This window comes from Copadichromis virginalis, linkage group LG11 (genome assembly GCF_057382275.1).
Source record: "Copadichromis virginalis isolate Kocher_CV1m ecotype Utaka linkage group LG11, C_Virginalis_male_GT1.1, whole genome shotgun sequence".
Lineage (NCBI taxonomy): Eukaryota > Metazoa > Chordata > Actinopteri > Cichliformes > Cichlidae > Copadichromis > Copadichromis virginalis.
In genome coordinates, this window is record NC_140628.1 from 23156366 (window position 1) to 23180645 (window position 24280).

The 24280-nt window shown below is 43.5% G+C and overlaps 1 protein-coding gene across 3 annotated transcripts in view; it reads left to right on the plus strand.

Annotated features, from left to right (window-relative positions):
• The first annotated feature begins 705 nt into the window (after positions 1–705).
• The window catches only part of adam22 (ADAM metallopeptidase domain 22), a 73034-nt gene continuing 49459 nt past the window's right edge, over positions 706–24280 (plus strand). Inside the window, exons 1-3 of one of the 3 annotated variants that reach the window (XM_085473830.1) lie at positions 706–1085; positions 1392–1558; positions 4902–4978. In XM_085473830.1, coding sequence (XP_085329956.1) covers positions 989–1085; positions 1392–1558; positions 4902–4978 — 341 coding nt within the window. In that variant the 5' untranslated portion in view covers positions 706–988. The remainder of the gene's footprint in view (positions 1086–1391; positions 1559–4901; positions 4979–24280) is intronic. The other 2 variants (XM_085473828.1, XM_085473829.1) reach the window with 2 other exon arrangements.

The window sequence follows — 24280 nt, forward strand, 5'->3', positions numbered from 1 at the left end:
ATATTACCAAGACAGCCAATAGCCTTTTGGCAGTCATGTTGTTGGTGCAAAAATATAATTTTATTCCTGTCAAACTATTACCTTTGATATTTTTCATAGATTCGACTAAGCAAATGGAAACAAGTGTATCTTTGGCAGTAATCTACAGGTATGTAAGTGAGAGGATAAACCACGCACACTAAAAGGCCGCTGTGGTGTGATGGGTTTGTCACTGATCCTGGCTCATGCAGTGGAGTTATCAAGTGTAGGTAAATATTTATAGGTTGTTTTGAATGAGCACTGTACATTAACCGACTATGGGATCTCCAAATTTACCCGATCAACTCATCTCTGAAGGAAGATGAAGAAGCAACATCAACAAATAAGAAAATATCATTTGACTAGAGAGACAAAATGGTCATATACTCTAAATTGCACAATTTTATCTAATTGTCTTGTTTTTTTTCCTGGGTTGGGGTGGAGGATGCCTTTTTTGGAGGCCTGGCAGATGATGGAGTGAGTCATTATGATAACAACAGGCAAGACTGGGCAGGAATGGCGCTTCTGCAGCGATTTAACATGGAGGAGCTTTTATGTCGTCCCAGATAGGTCCAGTCGGCGGAAGGCCGAGCCCACATTTTCTCCTCATCCAACCTCCGCTCATATTTATGCATTAGGCGTCTCTGCAGTGAGCCACCGAACACTCATGTGTTTTAAGGAGGTGTCCCTAGATCTCCCTCCCATCCTCCCGCCCTCTCTGTTTCTCTCTCTCTCTCGCCTCCAGCATTCTCCGCGCTGCTGATCCGCGGGGTTTCGGTGCGCTCAAACGCGCTCGGCGTTCAGACTCCTAAGCACCCCCGATGGCCCCCCATCAGCGACACTGCACTAACCAGACGACCAGCCCCGGCTTGAAGCTCCCTTAGCGAAGGCAGGACCCCGAGAGTCCTCTCCTGGAATACCGCATTGTTTATAATTTCCAGCCACACAGAAAGAGAGAGAGACGGAGGAGATGGTGCTGATGATGCGCCCGCGATGGTGGATTTCCCTTTTGTGCGTCTGTGAATTGATGCACGTCGGTCACCAGAGCAGCCCTAACGCCGGAGATGGTAACTGATGCTATTTTGGATGATGCATGAATTGTTATTGCGCAGCCAAAGCGTTAAATCACTATCAAAGGGCCTGTGTTTATTTGTTAATCAACGCCTCGTCTGCTTCATGCTTCCTGAATTTAAAAACATGCACGCAACCCACAGCTGTTCCACTGTGTGAAAAGGAAATGAAAACCATCGACATTTTAATCATAACTGTTTGTGATCCGCGCGTTTCTATCACTGCTGATCTCCGCGCGGAGGAACGGGGCGCGTAATGAAGTCGGTGTTGTCCCCTTTCTCTCTATCTCTCTCTCTGTGCAGGAGACGCCTTGTCGAGCTTGAAGGCTCTTCGTGATGCGGGTAGGTTTGTCGGGAAGGAGGACACGGTGCCTCTCCGCCTGCTCTACAGCAGGCACAACCACAGCCAGATCACACAGGACGAGCTCAGCACCAGGATTAAAGCCAGCGCCAGCTCCGACTCCACGCAGGTACACAAGGTGCTTTCGTGTTGTGAGGGTGGAGTGTGCGATTGTGGAAAGATGCCTCTGTGTTTACAGTTGTCTATTTTATCCATTCAACCCCTCCCTACGTGTCCTCACGGTTGGGGGTGGGGGGGTGGGATCATTATTTAGCAAGCAGGGATACAAAAAAAGGACGCTGACAACATTTTGACACGAGCAGGTCACACTAATTACACAGCCTGGAGGTGCTATATGGGTCATAAGCAAAAGAAGAAAAAAAATCCCACCGCAACCTACACCCATAAAATGCTTTAAAATACTAAGATTAGTGATAGGACCTCTGAGTTCATTTATCCCCACTCAAAATGATCGACTATATGTCACCTGCTCAAACCGGATAATTAATATTTTAGCTTGCATCTCGTCCGTCCAGCTGGGTTGTTGTCTCAGCAGCTGCCTCACCTACCACCTCAAAAACGCTGCCTAATGTCCCACTAGGCAGCATTTTTCACCTTACACATGAAAACGAATGACCAGAAGCTTTCTTATTGAGCCTATGATCAGCAAACTTTGGCTTGGCACATGTATACCAGCGTCAGCATGTACTGCGAGCTGGGCGATCACTGTTGACTTGGTCTTAGAAGCGCTCTGGCCTGTCTTTTGGGTCATTTAGAAATAGGGTTGGGTTGTTTCTTTTGTCCACCAGAGGGCATTAAACTCTATTGTCAGCAAATAAAACGGGCGGTTCAGTATTTTGTATAATAATACTGTGATAATAACTACTTTAAGGACTCATTATTTTTTTTAATGGAGCTGTTGTTTATTATGAAAAATTGATATATGTTGCTGATGTTAGCTGATCTTTTGGGTATGGCGCGGTGAATATTTTAATATTTACTCTACAGTTCTGAAAAAGGACTGGTCTCTAAAATGGCAAATTACTTAAATAAAGACATAAATATTTAAATGCCTCTGCAGATATGTATATGATTGCATATACTATGTACTATGTAATATGATTGCCTGCAGCAGCCCCTGTTTTTGGATGTTAGCGCCAAGAACCAAGAAATACACTGTAGACTTACAGGTAATAAAGAGTATGGTTGGATTACACTTCGGACATGATCACCCAGAAAATTATTAATGTTTGAAAATTATTCAGAGAGCTGTTATTGAAAACTACCAGCTGCGGAAAAGCCTGGAGGCATTTGGCTTTGCCTGCCTACCATGACTAGTACAGTGCGGTAATAGTGTAGCTGTGTTCACTGAGTCAGTTCAGTCTGCTGGGTTCCTTTCAAGGAATGAGTCAGTTAGCATTGTACAAACATGTTAAGTGTTTTTAATTTGTATGGCTTAGGCTTGAGTAAGGCTAGCCTACTCAGGGCTCAGCGAGCGGAGAGGGCTACAGATGGCATCAGGCAGGGAGGTGTTAACCCTTTGTCTCTCTCACACCTCAGCCTGAGCTGCAGCCCATTGGGTAAACAAGCTAAGTTGAACCATCTGCCGTCAGATATCATTTTAATGTTTTCCTTTTGAAGCTCATTCTAGTCTCACGGCAGGTTTGTGGCACAGGCTTGCTGTGAACTGAATTTCAGAGGTAGCGTTTCTGCAGAGCAGCACAACAGTTTTCTACGAGAGATTTTGCTCAAAATATGTCATATTTTGATCTAAACCCTCATTATTTCCTGAGTCACTCTCATTCTCTGGAGTTTACAGCCCAGGAGATGCGTTTATTTTACTCTGATATCATATTGTGCCAACTCATAGTCATAAAAGAGCTTGCGTACAGGCAGCAAGTTAAAACATCAAAGTCATAAAATGTACATTGCAAATGCAGATGATCGAGGATGGGAGGGTGAGGAGATTTGATTTGTGCTCCGAGTCTTTTAATCTCCAGAGAGCTGATGCTCGTGATGTCACTTGCGCAATGTTTGATCAGTTATTGGCTGTTTTTAGATCAACAGCCTAAAAACAAATCTGTCAGATAGTTCTGAAAATGTGCGACACACATGGAGTTATTTATAGGCTTCTCTCGCATCACCTATTTTTAAGTCGCAGACACAAACAGCACTGAATGAGCTGCGGGGAGTTCAGCAAGGTGCTCTTGTTGTTTTGGTGAAAAAACAAACACTTCCAGTGAAATCAGTCTAACTGTGTCGGTTTGCATTTCCTGCCTGCCTCTCTGCAGAGCAATGATAGGCTTATAGTCATTCTTGAACCATCACGAGTGGAAAATCAGGCTCGCCATGACTCAGAAATCAATGCGAGAGGAGTCACCAGTGGTCTCCTCATATTGGTCCTGCTAAGTCAGGATGGGATGTGCTTTCATTAACCACAATTACTGGTACCTCCTACCCTCGTGGATACAATCTGCCAGATTAGATTTCATCAAAGTGTGGAATTGCCATTTGCACATGCTCTTGCACACACCCACACAACCTCTTAACTGCTCATATATGCATTGACCGGCACAGGCACGCTCCTGCAGACAATAGAGTCTGTGATCACTGGGGACATCAGGCTATCCTTGGGTGAGCACAGGGGCACTTCCTGAAATGACAGCCTACACACACACACACACACACACACACACACACACACACACACACACACACACACACACACTTTCTCCTTTGTTGTCATGTAGTGTCCAGTCTGTAAAGCAGGTAGCCCAAGCCTCAGGGAGACGGTAAGCCATGCTTAAGGTCTCCACTGGGGCTTTACTGGACCTAAAGGAATTACTGTGGGGAGTTATTATTGACCCAGGGGGCACACCCCATACAATATGTGTCCAAGACTTGGAATGAATCAGACCCTCCCCCAGCCACATCAATCAAACAGAGTTCATGCACTTAGAGATGAAGCAGTGATCGGTGAAGAAACATTAAATGAGTCGGCGTAGGGTTAGATTTTTTTTTCTTTTTGATGGTGAACTTAATTCACTTCAATTCAATTTTATTGTTCAGCTGTATTTATATAGCATGAAATCACAGCAACATTTGTCTTAAGGTGCTTTATATTGTAAGGTAAAGACCCTTCAATAATAGAACCCCCCCCAAATAAACAATTGATCCCAGTGAACAACCACTTGGTGACAGAGGGAAGGAAAAACTCAATTTTAGCAGGAAGAAACCTCCGGCAGAACCATGCGCAGGGAGGTGCAGGCATTTGCTGTGACCAGTTAGGGTTATGTGTGTGTGCAGACTTGGCTTACTTCATTCCTGCAGCTAATCGGTGCTATAAACACACAATGCAGCCGTCCATCAGTGTAGATGAGACTTATCCATGTCTATGATACTGAACTTCACCATGCATGTGATAACGGGGACTTTAGAAACAGCGTGCAGCTTCTCTTCTCTGTCTTTTTTAGGTGAACCATGTGGCCCAAGCGAGCTTTCAAGTTGACGCTTTTGGTCGGAAGTTCATTTTGGATGTGGAACTGAATCAGTGAGTATTTCATTATTAAATCTGTCTGTCTTTGTTTGTCTGTGTGTCTGTGCTTGTATGTCACTGTGCCTGTCTGGGTTTCTACTGGGCGCTCCGCTCACAGTCCAAAGACAGGTTTAGGTTAATTAGCGATTCTTAATTGGGCGCGGATGTTCTCTCTTTGTTGGTCCAGTTCCAGCACATCCCTAAGTTGGAGAGGCAAAAAAAACAAACAAAACTGGACACATGGATGCATCTTGTGAAAGCAAAGGTTGCCTCATTTTCCAGGAAAAGACTGTAGTGTGAGCTTGCTTGTTGAAATAACTGCTTCAGGTGTCAAACTTGTGTTTCTCAGTGCCTCTTGTTCTTGTTTAGCATGAATCCCCCCAAGTGCATGTTGCACATTAAACTAGTGATGACTTCAGTGTTAAATTGAAGTAGGTCACTGTGGTGCTGCAGTGCTGTTTATTACCTGTTTTAGGGAATGCACATAACTGTACCACAGCAGCTGCTCTGTGGATAAATGCATACAGTGTGTGTGTGTGTGTGTGTGTTAGCGTGTTTGGAACCGGTCAGTTTTGTGTGTGATATAGAGGTTCCATCATAATAGGAAGTGATTTACAGTAAAGGCTCGAGCACAGCCCTGTCAGACACTAATATTGATCACAGCTGTGCTGATGGAAAGTAAGCTCCTCTCTCTCTCTCTCTCTCTCAGCTCTTCTTCTGTTTCTACAGCTTTCACATTTTAGTGTCATCCTCTCTAAACCTTTCCCTGTTCTTGTTTTGCTTTGGCTCCAGTCTGCCACTTTTACAGTCCATGTTTGTCTCATTTATCCCAAAAGCTTGTGAACTTGGCATGTGCATACAGTGAAGCTGCCTACTCATCACAGCGGAAGTCACTCTCTTGCTGAGTAAAATGTTACATCAGAGGAATTCCCAGGTTTAGAGGATAGCCTGCAACTCCCTGAGTGACATGTTGGCCTGTTATGGGTGCATGCATACATCTACGCATGTATGTTTGTACTGTTTAATGCAGACTGCTATCCTTCTCTATACAGGCAGTGTTATAAAGGTAACGAAATAAGTGAAAAGAGAAAAACGCAATAATGACACGAACAGGCAGTTTGCAGTTTGAAGGAACAACGGTGACAAACAGGAAGTAAACATGACACAGTTGGACTCATGTGCATCAAGAGTGATTTCAGCAGGAGTGGAGAGAGATACGAAAGGTGTCAGATCCTCCGGTTTAGCGCTAAAGGACTCAGGATCCAGCCTTCTTATGATTAGATTAACATGGAGTGCTATAAAAAAGTACGCATATGGATAAATGAATATAAAAGAGGGGTGTTTAGGAAGGTTCAGGGCCTCTAGGGCTGAGCGCAACATTGGAAGAAGGGAGTTCACATTATTAGCAGGATAAATTATTTGGATGCAGCCAGTTAGAGGTAGGCGAGTCTCCTCACCCTCACCTTCAATCAGGTTCTGCATTGCCTGTTGGGGTATGCCCCTTAGAATCTGAACCTCGGAGAGCCGATCCAGACTTCCTGTACGGAGATAACTGGCTGATCCACACAGAGAGCCGTACAGCTGTGTGCAGCTGTTCCAGATCTGTTACACCCAATAATAGTAAGAGACTGAGATCAGTACGATCGAGCATCACGCTGTCTTTTTTTATCCTTCGACAGAAATGAAATGATTTTTTAGGGAACATATTAGAATGTATTAAAAATATAAATTAACTGATAATAGGTTAATTCCTTTAATCACGTTCGGAATAAAAACATTTAACATTTCCTATTTGAATTTCCTGCTTTGTGAAGGTGAACTTTTGCAAACTCTTAACTGCAAATTTTTTTAATTCATGATGATTTTTTATGATAACGTTATTTTAAAAAGAACAGTGAGGACACTTAATCGATAATTGATTTGTAAAAATTTTAAATTCTTGTTGACGATTAAGAATTTTATTTCAATTGAATATCTTTGAGTTTTTAAGCTGTTGATGGAACAAGAAATAAGTTGTTGCTATGCATGTTTGCATCTTTGTCCCAGTGCCAGCTGTCTTCATTCATGAAAGAAGAGCTTCAGTTTCCCTCCGTCTCACCTGAGACCTCCTCTTCCAACTCTCGTCTCCCTCCTGTCTACTGTCACTCCTCTGTGAACTGATCCCCTGCATGACAGCCACACTGATTTTGTTTACAGATAGCTTTCATCCCAGACAGAATAAACCCAGTTGATATGTGAGTGGGTGCAGGAGTGGGAGCTTTTTTAGCTGAATGAGCCAACACTGGTTTTTGGCTCCCTGTAACAAAGCCTCGTTCTCTCAGTTTGATCAATGAGTGCTGTGCATTTTTCTGTGTTTAGCTGTTGCCATGAGCAATCAAGAGTGGTGGGATTTTTTTTTTTTTCCCCAGTTTTCACTGTCGACTGTGTCTCAAGTGCTACATTACATGTTATTATCATCGATTTTCTTTCTGTGCCTGGAGTTAATGCTTTGCTGATAGACTGTGAATAATAGAGGAGCGTGGGTGTTTTGTTATAAAATCATATGCCTTATGCTTTTTAGACACATGTTGGATACTATATGTATTTTTTTTTAGTCTAGTCCTCTTAATGTCAGATGGAAAAAAGCATGATTGGAGATGCCATGTGAGATGAGTTGCTCTGTAGGTGACTGTGTCGCTTTTATCTTTAGTTTAATGTCCCGACAAATTCTAGATTCATGACATTTGTGATCCTCTCCCTTGCTTTTGGTGATCCCCTGACTTTCTGCCTACATCCATCACATCACTGATAAATACCAGATGATGTTTTCACCTCAGTTTTATTACACACACAGTATACACTGATCAACCACAACAATAATAACCTTCATCTTGTTACAATACAATGTTCTTTTGGGTCACACCAACCATCTAAACATGATCAAGTGCTCACCCCACCTCATAGCAGTGATGCTCACTGATGGTAGCAGTCTCAGCCAGCACCTCTGAGAGTGCAAGACGCAGAGCAGGCTTCAAACTCTCAACATCCCAGGCGAGATGTCCATTTGTGGAATCGGCCGAAACAAAGACTGATCCACAGAGACTCCTCCTGACAACCCTCCAGACCCAAAACGCAACCCACATCCCGGTGTTACACCCTACAGCAGACCCGTGTCCGTCCTCTGGTGGGCTGTATTTTTTTGTTTGTTTTGTTTTTAATGATAGAGACCAACACTATATAAAGTGAGCGATGTTGTTGTGGCTGAGTGGTATGTTTTCAGATCTATCCTGTCGTGCATTGATCGTGTTCGTAATCACGACCGGGATCCCATCGTGCACTCTGCAAAAAGGCTTGAAAATGTGTTTCGTGTCACAGAACCTGGATCTAGACATTTTGTTTAGAGAAGAAATGCCCCTCTCTTCTGTGCTCACATGAACTAAATACATAATTGTGTGTGCTTTAGTCTTTGATGCTTTCATCAGTAACATGCCGTATTGACACGAGCCACCCATCTGAACTGTGGCAGTGTATAGAGAGGAAGTCAGGAGGGGGGTTGGTGGGTCATAAGGTCTTTATACCCTTTCTCTGTCTTTGTCTTCCTCCAGTCCTGCATCTCAGCAACTGCCTGCAATTTTCCATTCATAGGACAAGAGTAAGCTGAAAATGTGAAAAGGGTTGGGGGTTGTCTCTCTTTTTTCAATCATCCTCATTTCCAACACACACACACACACACACACACACACACACACACACACACACACACACACACACACACACACACACACACAAAAATCGTCACCCTTGATTGCCCCACACCCACTCTCCACACAGCCCTACCCCTGCTACCTCTTACCCCACCCCTCCCACCTGCTCTTGCTGAATAATAGATGTCGCTATAACATTAAAAGGGGAGTGTGCACAAGACGGCTTCTTTCGTCGTCCATCACGTGAAGAAAGGAAAACATTTAAGTGATATATGTTTACACTTCTACGCATGACCCCGACACATACACCGACTCTGTTTTAGTCCAGCAGCTACAGTATAAAGTTTGATGTTTGGTTATTTTGTGTCATTCATTTTTACGACAACTATAAATCTAACATTATTCATGGACATGTATCACAAGTTGGCAAATGTATGCAACAAAATAAACTCTTTAGAGATTAAATCCCCCACCCCTCCCCCCCCCAATAAATGTATTTATTGATGAATAAGTTGGCAGAATTAAAATATGACACTATGTTAGCATGTTAGTGTGTGTGTCTGACGCATCGCGGAAAATGTGGTAAAATGTGGTCCGGGAAACAAACCTGCAGTACTGCAGTTTCTCCACAAAGGTGGTTTTCAGCACATTAGCAGATGTTTATGTGTATGTCTGTGGAAACATTTTGCCAGCAAGGGGGTTACACACCTGCAAGAAAAGTCTTATTACACAGTGTTGCAGGTATGGAGGTGAAAAAAAAAAAATCAGGGGTGGGTAATTGATTTTCCCAGGGGTCTACATGAGGCCCTGGGACTGTTGTGGAGGGCCACACCAAGAAGCTGAACTCAGTTCTGCTTGATATTAGTTTGATCTCTTTATAAACTTGTTGGTGACGCTCTCCACAACAGTACCAGTTTCTCATATGGCCCCTTTGGGAAAATGAATTGCCCACCCTCAGGATTGTTTTTACTAACTTTTAAGCACTCGGGTTAGGCAAAATCTGGTTCTGGCTTTGGAAATGTAAAGAAAAACAATATGCAGATGGAGAAGATGTAATTTGGAAATGATAAACCTACTTATACAGCGCTTTTCTACTCTATCTGAGTGCTGCTTCAGACAGCGTATCTTATTCCGCCGTTTACACAAATTCAAACAAGCACTTTTTTAATGTTTAAGTGCTTTCTAAGTAACATTCAGATGCATTTACACTCATGAACGCATCAGGAGCAATCTGGGCTTCAGTATCTTGCCCAAGGAAGCATTTTGGCAGCCAGGGATCAAATGGGGAGGGTTGCGTCAGGATCAACCAGAATGAGATTTCCCAACTAGATCGATCAGGGGCCAGCAGGGTGCAGGTGGAAATTGTTGTAGTGTTGGCTGAAGATAAAGGAAGAGAAAAGTGTGGATGGAGTTTTAGGATGAAAGTGCACAGGTGAGAGAAGTGACTCATAGATGTAGCGAAGGAGGACATGCAGAGGGTTGCAGTGACAGAGGAGGGATAGGGATGCGGTGAAGTGGAGATGGATGATCTGGTGTAGTGACCCATAAAGCGATGGTATTCCTAATGAAGAAGATTATGAATAAACCGGCAGTATATGATGACATTATGACTGCATAAATAAATATAAAGTCATCTTCCTACCTGATTGTGTTCTAAAATTGTAGACACTTCCCATCATGTTTTTCTGATATCAAACATTATAATTACTGTATCATCAACAAATCTGCAGAGCTGTCAAAACATAGTGTATGACTACCAGCAGCCAATACCAGCCTGGCTGTGCTAGTGTGTATGGTTACTGTGTGTTTATGTTTGTGTGACAAAAATAGAGAAAAGCTGAAGACACTGAACATATCTGAATCATTTAGTATTCGTGCAGCATGCAGAATATGTACGTATGAAAATATGTGAGTGCAGACAGGAGAGGAGAGCTTCGTACATCCAGCTGGGACTGGAGTGTTTCGTAACCTCGCCTGTGTTATGAAATAAGCGGCTGCAGCAGCTTCAAGAGCCGAGGGCTTCTCCTGCTCTTTGTTGACACTGACAGACACTCAGTTTTGTTATTTCTACAACTGTGTCAAGTCTGCTTTTTCTGCATTCAGACAAATTCTTTATGCTAATGCGAGAGGTCAATTACAGGCAGTGCTAAATGCATTATTCATCTGTGTGAAGGCAGTGTGCACCAGGGAGGGCAGTGTTGGTGGGGAGGGGGCGGGCTGGAGGCAACAGTGCTCCAGTACAACCACAGAGTCCTTCCAGATAAATGTGTTAGGCAGGGAGCTAACCAAACATCCCATGGTTCAGTGGTTTGATGAATGAGTGACTACACGTTGGTGCATCTGTACATCAGCAGGATTGTGTGTGTGAAGAGCAATAAGACATGAACTCTTAAAAGCTGCAGAGTCTTTGTGTGTATCGTCTCGCTGGGTCTCAGGTGCAGAAGAGGCACGTAAAGTGCGGTCTTAATGAGAGATAACTAAAAAGGATTGAAAGGAGTGGTGCTCAGACAGAATGAGAGAGGATCAATACTTAAAAGGGGGAAAATTAGGAAGAATAATACAAAGAGAGAAAGGTACATGACGTGCTTTCACCCACTTTTGTTGGTGATTTTAAATTGAATACTAAATTTGATATTTAAACTTAAGCAGAATGATTTATTAATGTTTGCAACAATTTACTGTTATTTATGGAAATTTTAATGCCAAATAAAGGATGTTTTTTTTCACGTTTTTGCACTTGATATTGAAATAAACTCACTGCGCCTGTGTTTAGACAACAGCACAATGTTTGTACACACACCTATGAGCGCTATTTGGGGATTGCGCCCACATACCTCTGGCCCCAGGTGTCTTCTGTGCCGATGTGAGGGAGATTATTAGCCAATAAACCTGAACAAACCAGTTTGCTATCTTTTATTTTTTGCAAATAAATTTAATCGAGGCTTGACAAATGTGTTGAATGCTGTTTCTTTCACACATTTTTGCAAATCTGTTTTTGCAAATAATTCCAATCATGCATTCTTGCATCCTTTTGTTGTGATGATAAGAGGTTTGATCATAAGTTACAGGTGTCAGCACTTGTGCCTTTGTAGTATGTGCTGAATCTCTGTTGTACTTTGGCGCGGTCTGTCCTGTGAAAGAGATTTGGGACTTTGCCGTGATATTAGATGCAAAGTGATTTATATTGTAAGTTAAAGACCCAGCAGTAATACAGAGAGAACCCCAACGATCAGATGACTCCCTATAAGCAAGGACTTGGCAACAGATGCAAGGACAGAAGGCATACTGGAAGAGAGCCAGAGATTACTAACTAATGATTAAATATAGTTGCAGTGAGTGATGTTGAGTGATGAAGAAACACTCAGTGCGTCATGGGAAGCCCCCAGCAGCCTGCGCCTATTCCAGCATAACTAAGGGAGAATTCAGGATCACCTGATCCAACCCAAACTATATGCTTTATCAAAAAGGAAAGTTTCAACCCTGATCTTATAATTAGAGAGCGTGTCTATCTCCTGAATCCAAACTGGGAGCTTGAAAGCTGAAGGCTTTGCCTCCAATTCTACTTTTAATAACCCTTGAAACCACAAGTAAGCCTACAGTCTGGGAACAAAATGCTTTATTGGGGAAATATGATGCTGTGAGGTCAGATCAAATGGGGCCTGATTATTCAAGACCTTGTATATGAGGAGATAAATAGTAATAATAATAATGCATAAATAACTGTGATCCTTCAGTTTGATTTTTTAAGAAAAGAAGAAAAGGTCCCAGTGAAGTAAATCCGATGAGCAGGGTGAGTGGTGAGCTAAGGTCTGCGCATGTTTTAGGAGCTTGTTGAAATCACAGGGACAGAGTAAGTGCTCATAATGAGACAACCACAGAGCCTTCTAAAAATAACCACAGCTCTGAAGGTGGTCTAGATTTATCTGAGAAGATCCTCTTGAAGGGGAGCTCAGCCAAGTTCAAACAAGCTAACTTTTTAAAAATTATATCTCATACATTTCTTTACAACTCTTTTGCGAATGTTTTTAATATATATTTTTAGCTTGGAGAAGAAAGGAAAACTGAGAGCAAGATCAGAGGGAAGATGCACAGTAAACTGCCTCGATATATGTGCCACCTACTCCACCCAGTGAGCTAAACTGGTGGTCAAGAATAAAATACCAAAGCTAACAAAACGAAATGATTATCCCGTGCAAAAGTTTGTTTTAAGTCACTAACAGAGAGATGGCAGGTTGTTGTTGTTAAAACACAAAATATTTTGTATAAGTGACGTTGGTTGCCGAGTAGCCTGCTGGAGTTACTGTAAGGTATAACATTAGTTACATTATGCTAGCTTAAGCTAACACAACATTAGCTTAGCTGATTGAGCAAAGCTGATTTCACCACAGCTGTGTCAAACAAAATGGTAAAGTATATTTCAGGATAACCCTAGAACGATATTGTTTTGAATGCTGTGTGATTTTGAGTTTAAATTCACACACCTTAAATTCTTTAGGCGCTGTCTTTTTTGTGTGTCACTGAATTGAAAGTATTTCCTCCCTTGTCTGAAAACCATGATAGCATCAGTAAGAAAGTCCTGCCTTTGTTATTGATGTGTTGGAGCAGGGCTGTGTTGGCAGGTGCATGTTCTTTGCCGTCTTCTTCATGTTGTTTTCTTTGTTAGATAGAGTAGGTAGATAGTCTTGTTTTCATCATTTTGACATAGAAAGATCCTGGAAGGCATCATAAGTATCTGTTCTGGTAACATCGCTAATGCAAATGTCCCCCCCCCCCTCCTCGTGACCTGGAAGTCCAGGATGTCCACGATGGAGACAAAACTAATTAAGACTCTCCTCCAATGTTATTAATGGTTCAAAACTCCACCGGGTATAACTGAGGTAGAATTTTCCAAACTTATTATTGATTTAACTTTTTAACTGAGTGGCAAAACATGGCAAGGTAGTTACTCCTGGGCCTCAGTCACTCAGAGTAGCTGTAAATGAACAAAACATGAAGTTTTTACCTTTTTTCCATACTAAAGAGAGATATTTTCCTAAAATGTTGTTCTTTGTATTGATGATTCAGCTGGAAGATTTGCCCATCTAAGTTTTGGCAGCATTTTAAAATGCCAGTTATCTAACAGTGTCTGATTTTTCTTCTAGAACTCTAAACTTTTAAAATATCTCCTTCCTACTTATGCTGGAGAAGCTCAGTGGGAGTAGCTGGTGGGTCTCAGAGTATTTTTTTTTACCTGACAATGATCTCTTGTTCACTCAGAGAACAAATAAGTGCATCAAAGTGCCATTGAGACTTTGCGTGACTTTCAGTGGATTTTGTGGCATTTGCCACTTGATCCCTAAAATGTGAGTAGGCATCGAGTAGCTTGGGAATTATTGCTCTGTGTCTCTGTGCTGTGCATGTGCCTGCATGTATGCAATTATTGCTCATCCTTACATCTTCATATTTGTATAATTTAATGATCTCTCATGTCCCGTTCCAGAATAGTCTATCATCCAGCCACAAATCAGATCTCTCCATCCCGATGTTGCTACAACCAGCTTTTCTCCTTTTCCACCTCCATCCTGGTTTCCCCTTTTCTATTCCCGGGCTCTGTAATTTATTACAGAGAGGCGTGATCAGATTTACGGCTAAGTTAATGAGAAAAACACTGAGAGGGGTGTGTGTGAGAGAGAGAGAGACAAAGAAAGAAGCAAAGGGAGTTTGGAAAGAGGTAAAAGGACAGAGGGAGGTATGAGGGTGTCCTTCATGCACCCTTGAGTTTGTGGGTGGGTTGAGTAAGTGCAGGAGATGGGGAGAGATACGGAGAGCACGCATGATAGAGATAGGTACTTGAAAGGAGTTTCATAAAAAAAAACCCTCCTCTCCTCTCCTCTCCTCTCGCCTCAGGCAGAGCTCCTCACTGTGATCCTTGTCAAACCTCTCTCTCTCTCTCTCTCTCTCTCTCTCTCACATGCAAGCACTTAAGCTCATAGCTTTAGCTATCACATTGGGGATTATGTTTGTGTGTGTGTGTATGTGTGTATGAGCTAATATAGTGCTCACAGGTAGTATATTACAGATTGTGTTTGCTAAGAGGCTCATTGGCACATCCAGGACTGTGTATTTACAGTCTGTTCTGGCTATGAGGCGGCGAGCATCTGTGCTTGGAGGTGAGCGGGATTAATGTAGGAGAACAAATAGCATCGGGGATGTACATAATAGTAATGCGTGCTGCGGCCGAGGAAGGTGAGGCAGTTTGGAAGTCCTTCAGAGCTTCTGTGCAAATTTGTGAGAAGAGTGAGGAAGATTGAGTCTTTGGAAAGCAATACTTGTTTTCTCTGTTGTGCTTTAAAGCAGTGGTTTTGGTTGCTGTAATAAATTCTTCTATTCAGGGTGGACATTTGGATGTTTTTCTCATACAAAGTCAGCGTGAGTGGTAGCTGGAAACATCTGCAGTCCTTGTATTGAAGGTTTACTTGGTTCTGAGTCAGTTTGACTTATGCAGTTATTTTTCGTTTAGTATAAAAAGAGTAAATGTCAGCTCCATTCATCATTAGGGTTCATGCTTTTGGGAAGATGAATGGCTGTAATATCACAGTAAGGCGTCCGGTAATTGTTGGAATTTATCAGTCTGGACTGAATTGGCAGGCCGATTGACCAGCTGACGCTATCGTGTCTATGCTAAGCTGCCATTTAAAGGACAGGGCTTGTGTTGCAGATACCCAAGCATCCTCTTGGTTTATCATCCTTTCTCCCCATATTCACATTATTTATCCCCCAGCCTGCCTCTCCCACCTTTTCATTCCCCCTCTCCTATGCTGGGCCATCTCACTCAGTGTGGAGGATTAGTGAAGACAAAGAGAGCTCCTGGAGCCGGCTCTTGTTGAAGACAGAAACAGGAGGTAGACTGTTGTTCTCCCAGCAGGAAAAGATACTAATACCTCACCAAAGACTATTGTCTCAGATAGCTTACCCATTTTATTCTTTCACGCTGAAGTGCGGTTTACTGTCAAGAGATGAACTGCTTAACAAAATTTACCAGCCTACAAAATCCGATGTGTAGATGGAGACCAACATTACCACCAAATACAGACAGAAATGCAAACACATAAAATCACAGGGTGTATTAAATTGATACACATTTTTGGGGGGATATACCTTAGTAGTTATTACTACTCAGTCCCAAGTGTGCAGGTCTCCAAAGTCTCTTTGTCTCCATTATCCTCTCTCTACATGACATGGTGTTCACTAGCCATGCACGTGCTGTCACAGATAGAGCTTTGCATGTTCTCCTTAGTTCCTGCAAAATCCCCAGTCTCTGCATAATTCAGGAGTCAGCTCTGGTTGTCCTGTATGTTGCATGCTATAGACCTAAGTGCGCAATGATGCCAAGAAAGTAGGAATACTGTATAGCTTTCCATCCTTGTTTATTACCTCTACCAAGGAAGTTATGTAACTGTTTTTTTAACTGGTTTAAAAAGAAACTTACAGATTTGCATGAAAACTTTACTTTGCCTTTTCTTTTTCTTTAAAGTTTTCAAATAGGGCAGAATTATGCATTTTGAAATATATATTAGTACATGCATTGGAATAAATATCACAGGCTAATGTGGATAAAGACATCCCCCCCCCTCTCATTTCTTACATGGGTTAAAAGGAATTTCAGTCTTGGCAGTCCGGGGCGGCTCTTGTTTGTGAGCATCAGTATTCCCTCTGCAATAAGAGCAGGGGTCCCAGGGAGTCTGCTGGTGGAACTACAAGCCTGATAAGTGATTGGAGAGTGAATGAATTATAGCCTGGAGACCTGTAATGAGGCCTCAGTGGGAGACAGGGGTGGGGAGTGGTGGGCAGGTGAAAGCAGCTGCAGCTTTCCCCAAAGAGAACAACCCCTCCTCAGTTTTTTCTTCTTTTTCTTTTGCCTTTTCACATCTTTATTTCTCTTACACACCTTTCCATCTCCCTGCCTCCCCCTCATGCTTTCTCTTGTGCACTTATCCTTCCTCAGCACTCCCCCCATGCTCATTACAGACGCCTGACACAGCACATATGCCGTCCTTTGTGTGTCCTTATGTGTCCTTTTATTACTGGGTTAAATGTCAAATCCATACATGGAGTCCATTTGATGACAGCAGTGCCTGTATGCTTATGTGTCGCTGTGTCGCTATATGTGGTTAAATTTGCTGTTTTTCAGCATCTTATTGTGTTTGTGTGTTTTTGGGTGTTGAGTTTATTAAGAAGGTCCTTTTGAAAAGCCTGTGTGAAAGCAGTGAAAAGCCTGGTACCCCAACACTTCTGCCAATCCACTCGCTCACACGCACAAACATTAGTCCTGCCAATCAAGCCTTTTAGTGCTCTTTTTCATCCCAGCGCCACCGCAGTGCTCGGCGACACAGATCGTGAGAGGAATTTTAGACCACGCAGAAACTTCGTTTATGTGTGCGTGCATGGCTCACCTCAGGAGATTGGACGGGGTTGCCACAGCAGATGTCTTTGCCCAGAGCAACTCACAACAAAAATGCTTTAAAGGAAGGCTGAAGTTTTGATGTGATGGACTCATTGCTTCTCGCTGCTTCAGTCACTTTTTACCTTTGCAAAGGGCCATTTAATGAAGTTGAATAAGCCTTTTTAGAACAACAATTTCCCAACTGAAGCTGCATCAGTGCTCTTATGTTTCCACTGGTTCAGTGTGTGTGAGTGTTTGATGGAGCGGAGGGTTGGCTGACATTAAAATGTAGAGGGAGATGTGATTGCTATGTAAATGGCTGTTCTAGGTTGGCTATGAAACACCGTGGGCTGTAAGCGAAGCGTCTGTGGCTCTGCCTCCAAAATCTCCTCCAGGGCTGATTGACAGCTGTACGCCAGCTCTTAGACAGATGTTGCTGCGGCAGCAGGGCCAAGAAGACTCTCTTCAATTACAGCTGAGGATAAGCAGACTATTTATAAAAGCAATGAGCTGAGAGGCAGACGCTGAATGAGACAGAAAATGAGCGAAAGCTGTGGTTGCCTGTTTGTACTGTCCCTGTTGCAGGCGCACATCTGGACTGCACAGATACTCTCACGTGCCAGACACAGCACAAATATGGCAACGAGCCACGTTATTAAAAGTGACAGGTGATTGATCATCTCGTTATAATGCAGCGTTTCCCTGGATGCATGTTGATCTTAGGCTGGAACATTGATGCCGATCAAGCACACCTCGTCATGGCAACTGCACTCTCCTCCAGAGGGAGAGAGGGGTGGATTTTCCCTTTACATCCCCCCAAAATATCAGGAACAGCAAAAGGAACATGACAAAGAGGAAAAAGCAGTGACTCAGCCTGTAAAATCCCAGATCCCCCCATTTGTTCAAGCATCTGCAGGATGTGCTGGTGGACGCCTGACAAACACAACCCAGAAAATCTGATGCCAACATCCAACATTCAGGCACTGCAAACCACCCCACTGGATCTGATGTTCTGGCAACAAGAAGGAGGGGGCGGGGTACATAATACAAGGTGCATGATTTGGCTGATTTTGTGTGAATAGGTGCATGATTTAGACTACTTAACAAACTAAAAGTAATAGATTAAAGGTCTTAAATGGATCTGTTTGTGTTCCTGGCAATGACATCCTAAGCCTCATTTTTACAAACCACATTTCCCTGATCATCATTTACGTTGCGGATTTGCAGCAGAAGGCTACCGCATGTAAACAGTTTATTTCTGTCACATTATCTGTTTGATGGCACATAAAGACGTAGCTCTCAGTTACACATTTATACATGCGCGCTCATCTTAAGCAGGGGCGGGGTGTGGGCGGGTGGGGGATCTCTCTACATAAGAGTGTGTCGGTGTGGGGGATGGGGGTGAGGCTGAGTTTGCGTCTTTGTCTGCTCAATAAATTATTTAAATCCCACAACAATTAAAGCTGAAATCTGTTATCGGCATCATCCATTAGGAGCCTGTGTTGGTGCCTTGATGCCTCGCTCGCTTTCCCCCCCGTCAGGGCTCAGCATGGGCCCGGACAAAGATCACAAGCTCTGAATCTTAAACACACATCCCAGCAGAACAAAGGCTAACAGTGCACTCCTGTGACCCGAACACTCTTGAACACGCCAAATGTCTTCATCACGGGAGTGCATGAATATGTTCACTGTGCTGTTTTTTTTTATGTCAAATGTTCACCGTGTCTCCAGAGTCACGGTGTGTTTAATTTGCACTGTGAAGGTTTAGTCTGAGGTGATGTTTGCTCCATGCATGCTCTATTTTTCTTTCCTTTACAGACATGATGGCTGTGCATGGGATATCTGTTAGGATCCCGAGCGCTCTATTCACACCTTGTGTTCCGTCTCTTTCCCTTCCTTCCGTGCCATTATTCTCCTCTTCTTTCCATTTTATTTCTCTATCCTGTATACCCACACATGTTTTATAGCCATAGCAAACTGCCCATTAGTCATCATAGAAAGCAGCATCATTCCCCTGTGGGTGTGCGCGCAGCTATGTCAGGACTTTTTTCTCAATAAAACAGTATATATGTGTGAGTATCAGCATCAGAAAACTTTTGCTTCCTCGCTGAAAGCTCAGTTAAAATATGAAAAATGCATCTGACTTTAAAACTGAAATCCTTTAGTAAGCATATATATATAATTTTTTTTGCTTGAAAGAGTAAATTTTGTCTTTTGTCGGAGATCCTGCTGTTTTTGTAAAAGTCCAGAAACTAGGTGGTCCATGAAAAAATGGATATGAATAAATTAGATGCGGGTCTTTAAGCAGCATTATTAAAATTTTACTTGTAAATTGGGGGACAGAATAACAACCACTTAAACTCTGTGGAAGCTCTGAGCTATGCCTGATTTTCCTCCAATTATGACAACCTGTGTCTGTCAGCTCCTCGGAAAACCCCTCATTAACATGCTGACTTATATTGGTTTAATGAAAATAGAGACGTAGATAATAACTCCTGGTTGAGGGAGGAAAGCTGAAGAATGGTGATGTAAGTGACTTTCAGGGAGAGAATGACCTACAAAAGAGACAGTTACAACCAACGTATGCAGAAGATCATCTCTGAATGCACAGCATGTCAAATGTTGACACAAGAAAAGAGAAGCAGAAGGTCTCACTGGGTTCCCGGGGAACAGGAAACTGAGGCTACAGTTAACCAAAATTAGACGATAAAGATTGGAAAAACTTTGCCTGGTCCGATGAGTCACAAGTTCTGCTTGTGACTTTCATTCGACTGGGTCAGAATGTGGTGTAAACAACATAAAAGCATGGATCCATCCTGCCTTGTATCACCAATTTGGGCTGCTAGTAGTGGTGTAATGATGTGGGGAAGGTTTCCCTGTCAGGCTTTGGGCTGTTTAGCATTCAAATACCACAGCTGGTCTGAGTGTTGTTGCTGACCATGTCCATCCCTTAATGACCACAGTGTATATTCTTATCTCTGCTTGCAGCAGAATAACTCACAAAGCTCAAAACTGCATTCAAATGTCTCCCACATTTGATCTATTAATCTCAATAGAATAGAGCACCAAAAGTGGCTCCAACCCAGTACTTGGAAGATCTATCTAATGATTATTAATAACCATGTTATTTCACCTGAAGATGCAGTGCCTTACTCTTTCCTCATGTTTTTCTGCACACTATATATCCAGTGTGAGCTCGTGCATCTTGTATCTTGTAATTAAGTTCCTTCAGTTCTCTGTAAGTGTTTATTTTGTCTACCCCCCACTTTTCATTTTATATAAACAGATTGGAGCAGCTCAAGATGGTAATGAGGCTGATTACTGCTGTTGTTTACTGGCAGCGTAAAGTGAAACGTGGTGGTGATAATGAGCCCCGACCAAGTGCTGAGAAAAAGCAGCACCAACTTTATTAATTCGAGACAAGAAAATGACACATAGGAAAGTACAACTTACAACTGGAAGTTTGTTGGGTAATTTTAGAGATACAGTCCAAATCTAGCCTGCAGACGTCACTTTATATGAGCAAGACAAAAACATTACAAAAGATCAATCACAATAAAATTGTTCAGTTACAACTGAAACAACAAGAAAAGGTTTCTAGGACTGAGCAGGTGTTCAAAATTATGAATGTGATTTATCTTCTCAGAAACGAATAAATATGTAGGACATTCATGTAGATGCTTCGATACAACAATTTTCCACATAAAGATAAACATAAACTTCAAAGACAAAACAGTATTTGCCCTCTTTCTGATGTTTTTTTGTTTGTTTGTCAGTTTGTTTTTTTTGCTGAAAATGAAGATTTTAAATAATGATTACATGTATTAAATGGCAAACCCCCCAACTAGCCAAACAGGGAGGTTCCAGTGTGCAGTTTGTACTTTTGTTGTGTCAAACATGTTTGTGCTCAAACTTTCTGACATATGTTCAGTCTTCCTCTAGGCCCGCCAACCCGAACAAGTCTATTTTCCACCTACTTGTCTCCTTATTGACGTCTGGTTGTTGACAGGAAGTTGGAGTAGATTGATAGCTCTCTGGATCAGTGCGGTGAGCGGCCTGCTCAAATACTGCATTCTGTTTCAGCTGCACATTTTATGTTGGTTATTGATTAATCCTGCCTGCTTAATTTAGCTGCTACACTTGAAAGTCTACAATACAAGCTCAGTTTATATATATATATATATATATATATATATATATATATATATATATATATATATATATATATATATATATATATATACATACATACATACATACACACACACATATATATATATATATATATATATATATATAGCAGCTGGATAGCGTAGTGGTTAGACTACACGCCTTTGGAACACAGGATCGCAAGTTCGATTCCTGCCTGGGGCGTCTGTATCCAGTAAGGGTCCTAAGGCTAGACCCCCTATGCTAAGCAAGCCTACCGCAGACATGAGCGAGACAGATAAATATGAAGGCATGCCGGCTCGGACGTCGCCCGGCTGCGACGAGGTACAACACAAATGCTACGGCAAGGAGGAGTCAGGACGCCAGGTCAGGGGGGAGATATCATCACCCCCACCCGAGATTGGGTACATAGCCCCAAGTGTGATAGGAGAAGGATCGTTGAGTGCGAGAGGAACTGACCTGAAAAATAGGATCATGGCCAAGCTTGAAACCTGGATCCCCCGTAGCCGGTTACCAAGATTACGTGAAGTACCCTCAGAAGGTCTGCTAGATGATGTTAATGCAGCACTACGGGCAATACCTACAACCACGATTACCGACACTAACAAGCTCATCTACAATACGGCAGCAGTGATCAGTGAGATGCTTGGCTACAAGTTGAACAGCCACAAGGGGCAGTACCCTCCATGGAGAAGGAGGCTAGAGGGCAAGATCAAAGTAGCACGGAGAGAGGTTAGCCAACTAACGGAGTTGCAGAAAGGTAAGACAAATAAGGTGCCTAAGAAATACAGCAAGCTGTCCATACCTGAGGCCTTGGAAACTGCCAAGCAAAGACTCACAGCCTTGGCCAGCCGCTTGAGGAGGTACACCAGAGAGATAGAAGGCAGGAGAATAAACCAGCTGTTCTCCACAGAACCAGCAAAGGTGTACTCTCAGTGGCAAGGGAACAATAAGAGAACAGCACCACCAAGGCTGGAGACGGAGCAATACTGGAAGAGCATATGGGAGAAGGATGCAACCCATAACGGCAATGCTCAGTGGCTAGAGGATCTGAGGGCAGACCACAGCGACCTCCCTGAACAGGGTCCAGTAACCATCACAGTGGCAGATATCCAAGAAAGGGTCTCCAGTATGAAGAGTTGGACAGCACCAGGGCCCGACATGGTTCACGCCTACTGGCTGAAGAAGCTAACTGCACTCCACGAGCGTCTGGCAGCACAAATGAACCAGCTGCTAGTTAACGAGAGACACCCGGAATGGCTAACTGAAGGCCGGACGGTCCTGATCCCCAAGGACCCCAAGAAGGGACCGGTCCCCTCCAACTACCGACCAATAACCTGCCTCAGTACTACATGGAAGCTCCTGTCAGGCATCATATCGGCTAAGATGAACAGGCACATGGGTCAATACATGAGCGGGACACAGAAAGGAATTGGCAAGAATACCAGAGGCGCAAAACACCAGCTACTGGTAGACAGAACAATCAGCCGAGACTGCAAGACCAGACTGACCAACCTGTGCACTGCCTGGATTGATTACAAGAAGGCCTATGACTCAATGCCCCACAGCTGGATACTGGAATGCCTAGAATTGTACAAGATCAATGGGACCCTAAGAGCCTTCATCAGGAACTCAATGGGGATGTGGCGTACAACACTAGAGGCCAACTCCAAGCCCATAGCACAAGTCACCATCAAGTGCGGGATCTACCAAGGAGATGCTCTGTCCCCACTGCTGTTCTGCATAGGCCTGAACCCCCTCAGTGAGATCATTAACAAGACTGGCTACGGATACCGACTACGGAACGGAGCAGTTGTCAGCCACCTCCTGTACATGGATGACATCAAGCTGTATGCCAAGAGTGAACGAGACATCGATTCACTGATCCACACTACCAGGCTATACAGCAATGACATTGGAATGTCGTTCGGACTGGAGAAGTGTAGTCGGATGGTAACAAAGAGAGGGAAGGTAGTCAGAACTGAGGGGATTGAACTACCAGAAGGCAACATTGCAGACATAGAGGACAGTTACAAGTACTTGGGGATCCCGCAGGCGAATGGGAACCATGAAGAGGCCGCTAGAAAAGCTGCAACCACCAAGTACCTGCAGAGGGTCAGGCAAGTCCTGAGGAGTCAGCTGAATGGTAAGAACAAGATCCGGGCCATCAACACGTACGCCCTGCCCGTGATCAGGTACCCTGCTGGGGTAATAGGCTGGCCAAAGGAGGAGATAGAAGCCACTGACATAAAGACAAGAAAGCTCCTTACCATGCATGGAGGGTTTCACCCCAAGTCCAGCACCCTGAGGCTGTACGCTAAGCGGAAGGAAGGGGGCCGGGGACTGGTGAGTGTCAGCACCACAGTCCAGGATGAGACAACGAACATCCAAGAATACATTGGGAAGATGGCCCCAACTGACCAAGTGCTCAGTGAATACCTCAGGCAGCAGAAACCCAAGAAAGAGGAGGGAGACGAGGAACCATCATGGAAGGACAGAGCCCTGCACGGTATGTACCACCGGCAGATAGAGGAGGTGGCTGATATCCAGAAATCCTACCAGTGGCTGGACAAAGCTGGACTGAAAGACAGCACAGAGGCACTAATCATGGCAGCACAAGAACAAGCTCTGAGCACAAGATCCATAGAGGCTGGGGTCTATCACACCAGGCAAGACCCCAGGTGCAGGCTGTGTAAAGATGCCCCAGAGACAATCCAGCACATAACAGCAGGGTGCAAGATGCTAGCAGGCAAGGCATACATGGAACGCCATAACCAAGTGGCCGGCATAGTGTACAGGAACATCTGTGCCGAGTATAACCTGGAAGTCCCGAGGTCAAAATGGGAGATGCCCCCAAGGGTGGTGGAGAATGACCGAGCTAAGATCCTGTGGGACTTCCAGATACAGACGGACAAAATGGTGGTGGCTAACCAACCGGACATAGTGGTGGTAGACAAACAGAAGAAGACGGCCGTAGTGATCGATGTAGCGGTTCCGAATGACAGCAATATCAGGAAGAAGGAACACGAGAAGCTGGAGAAA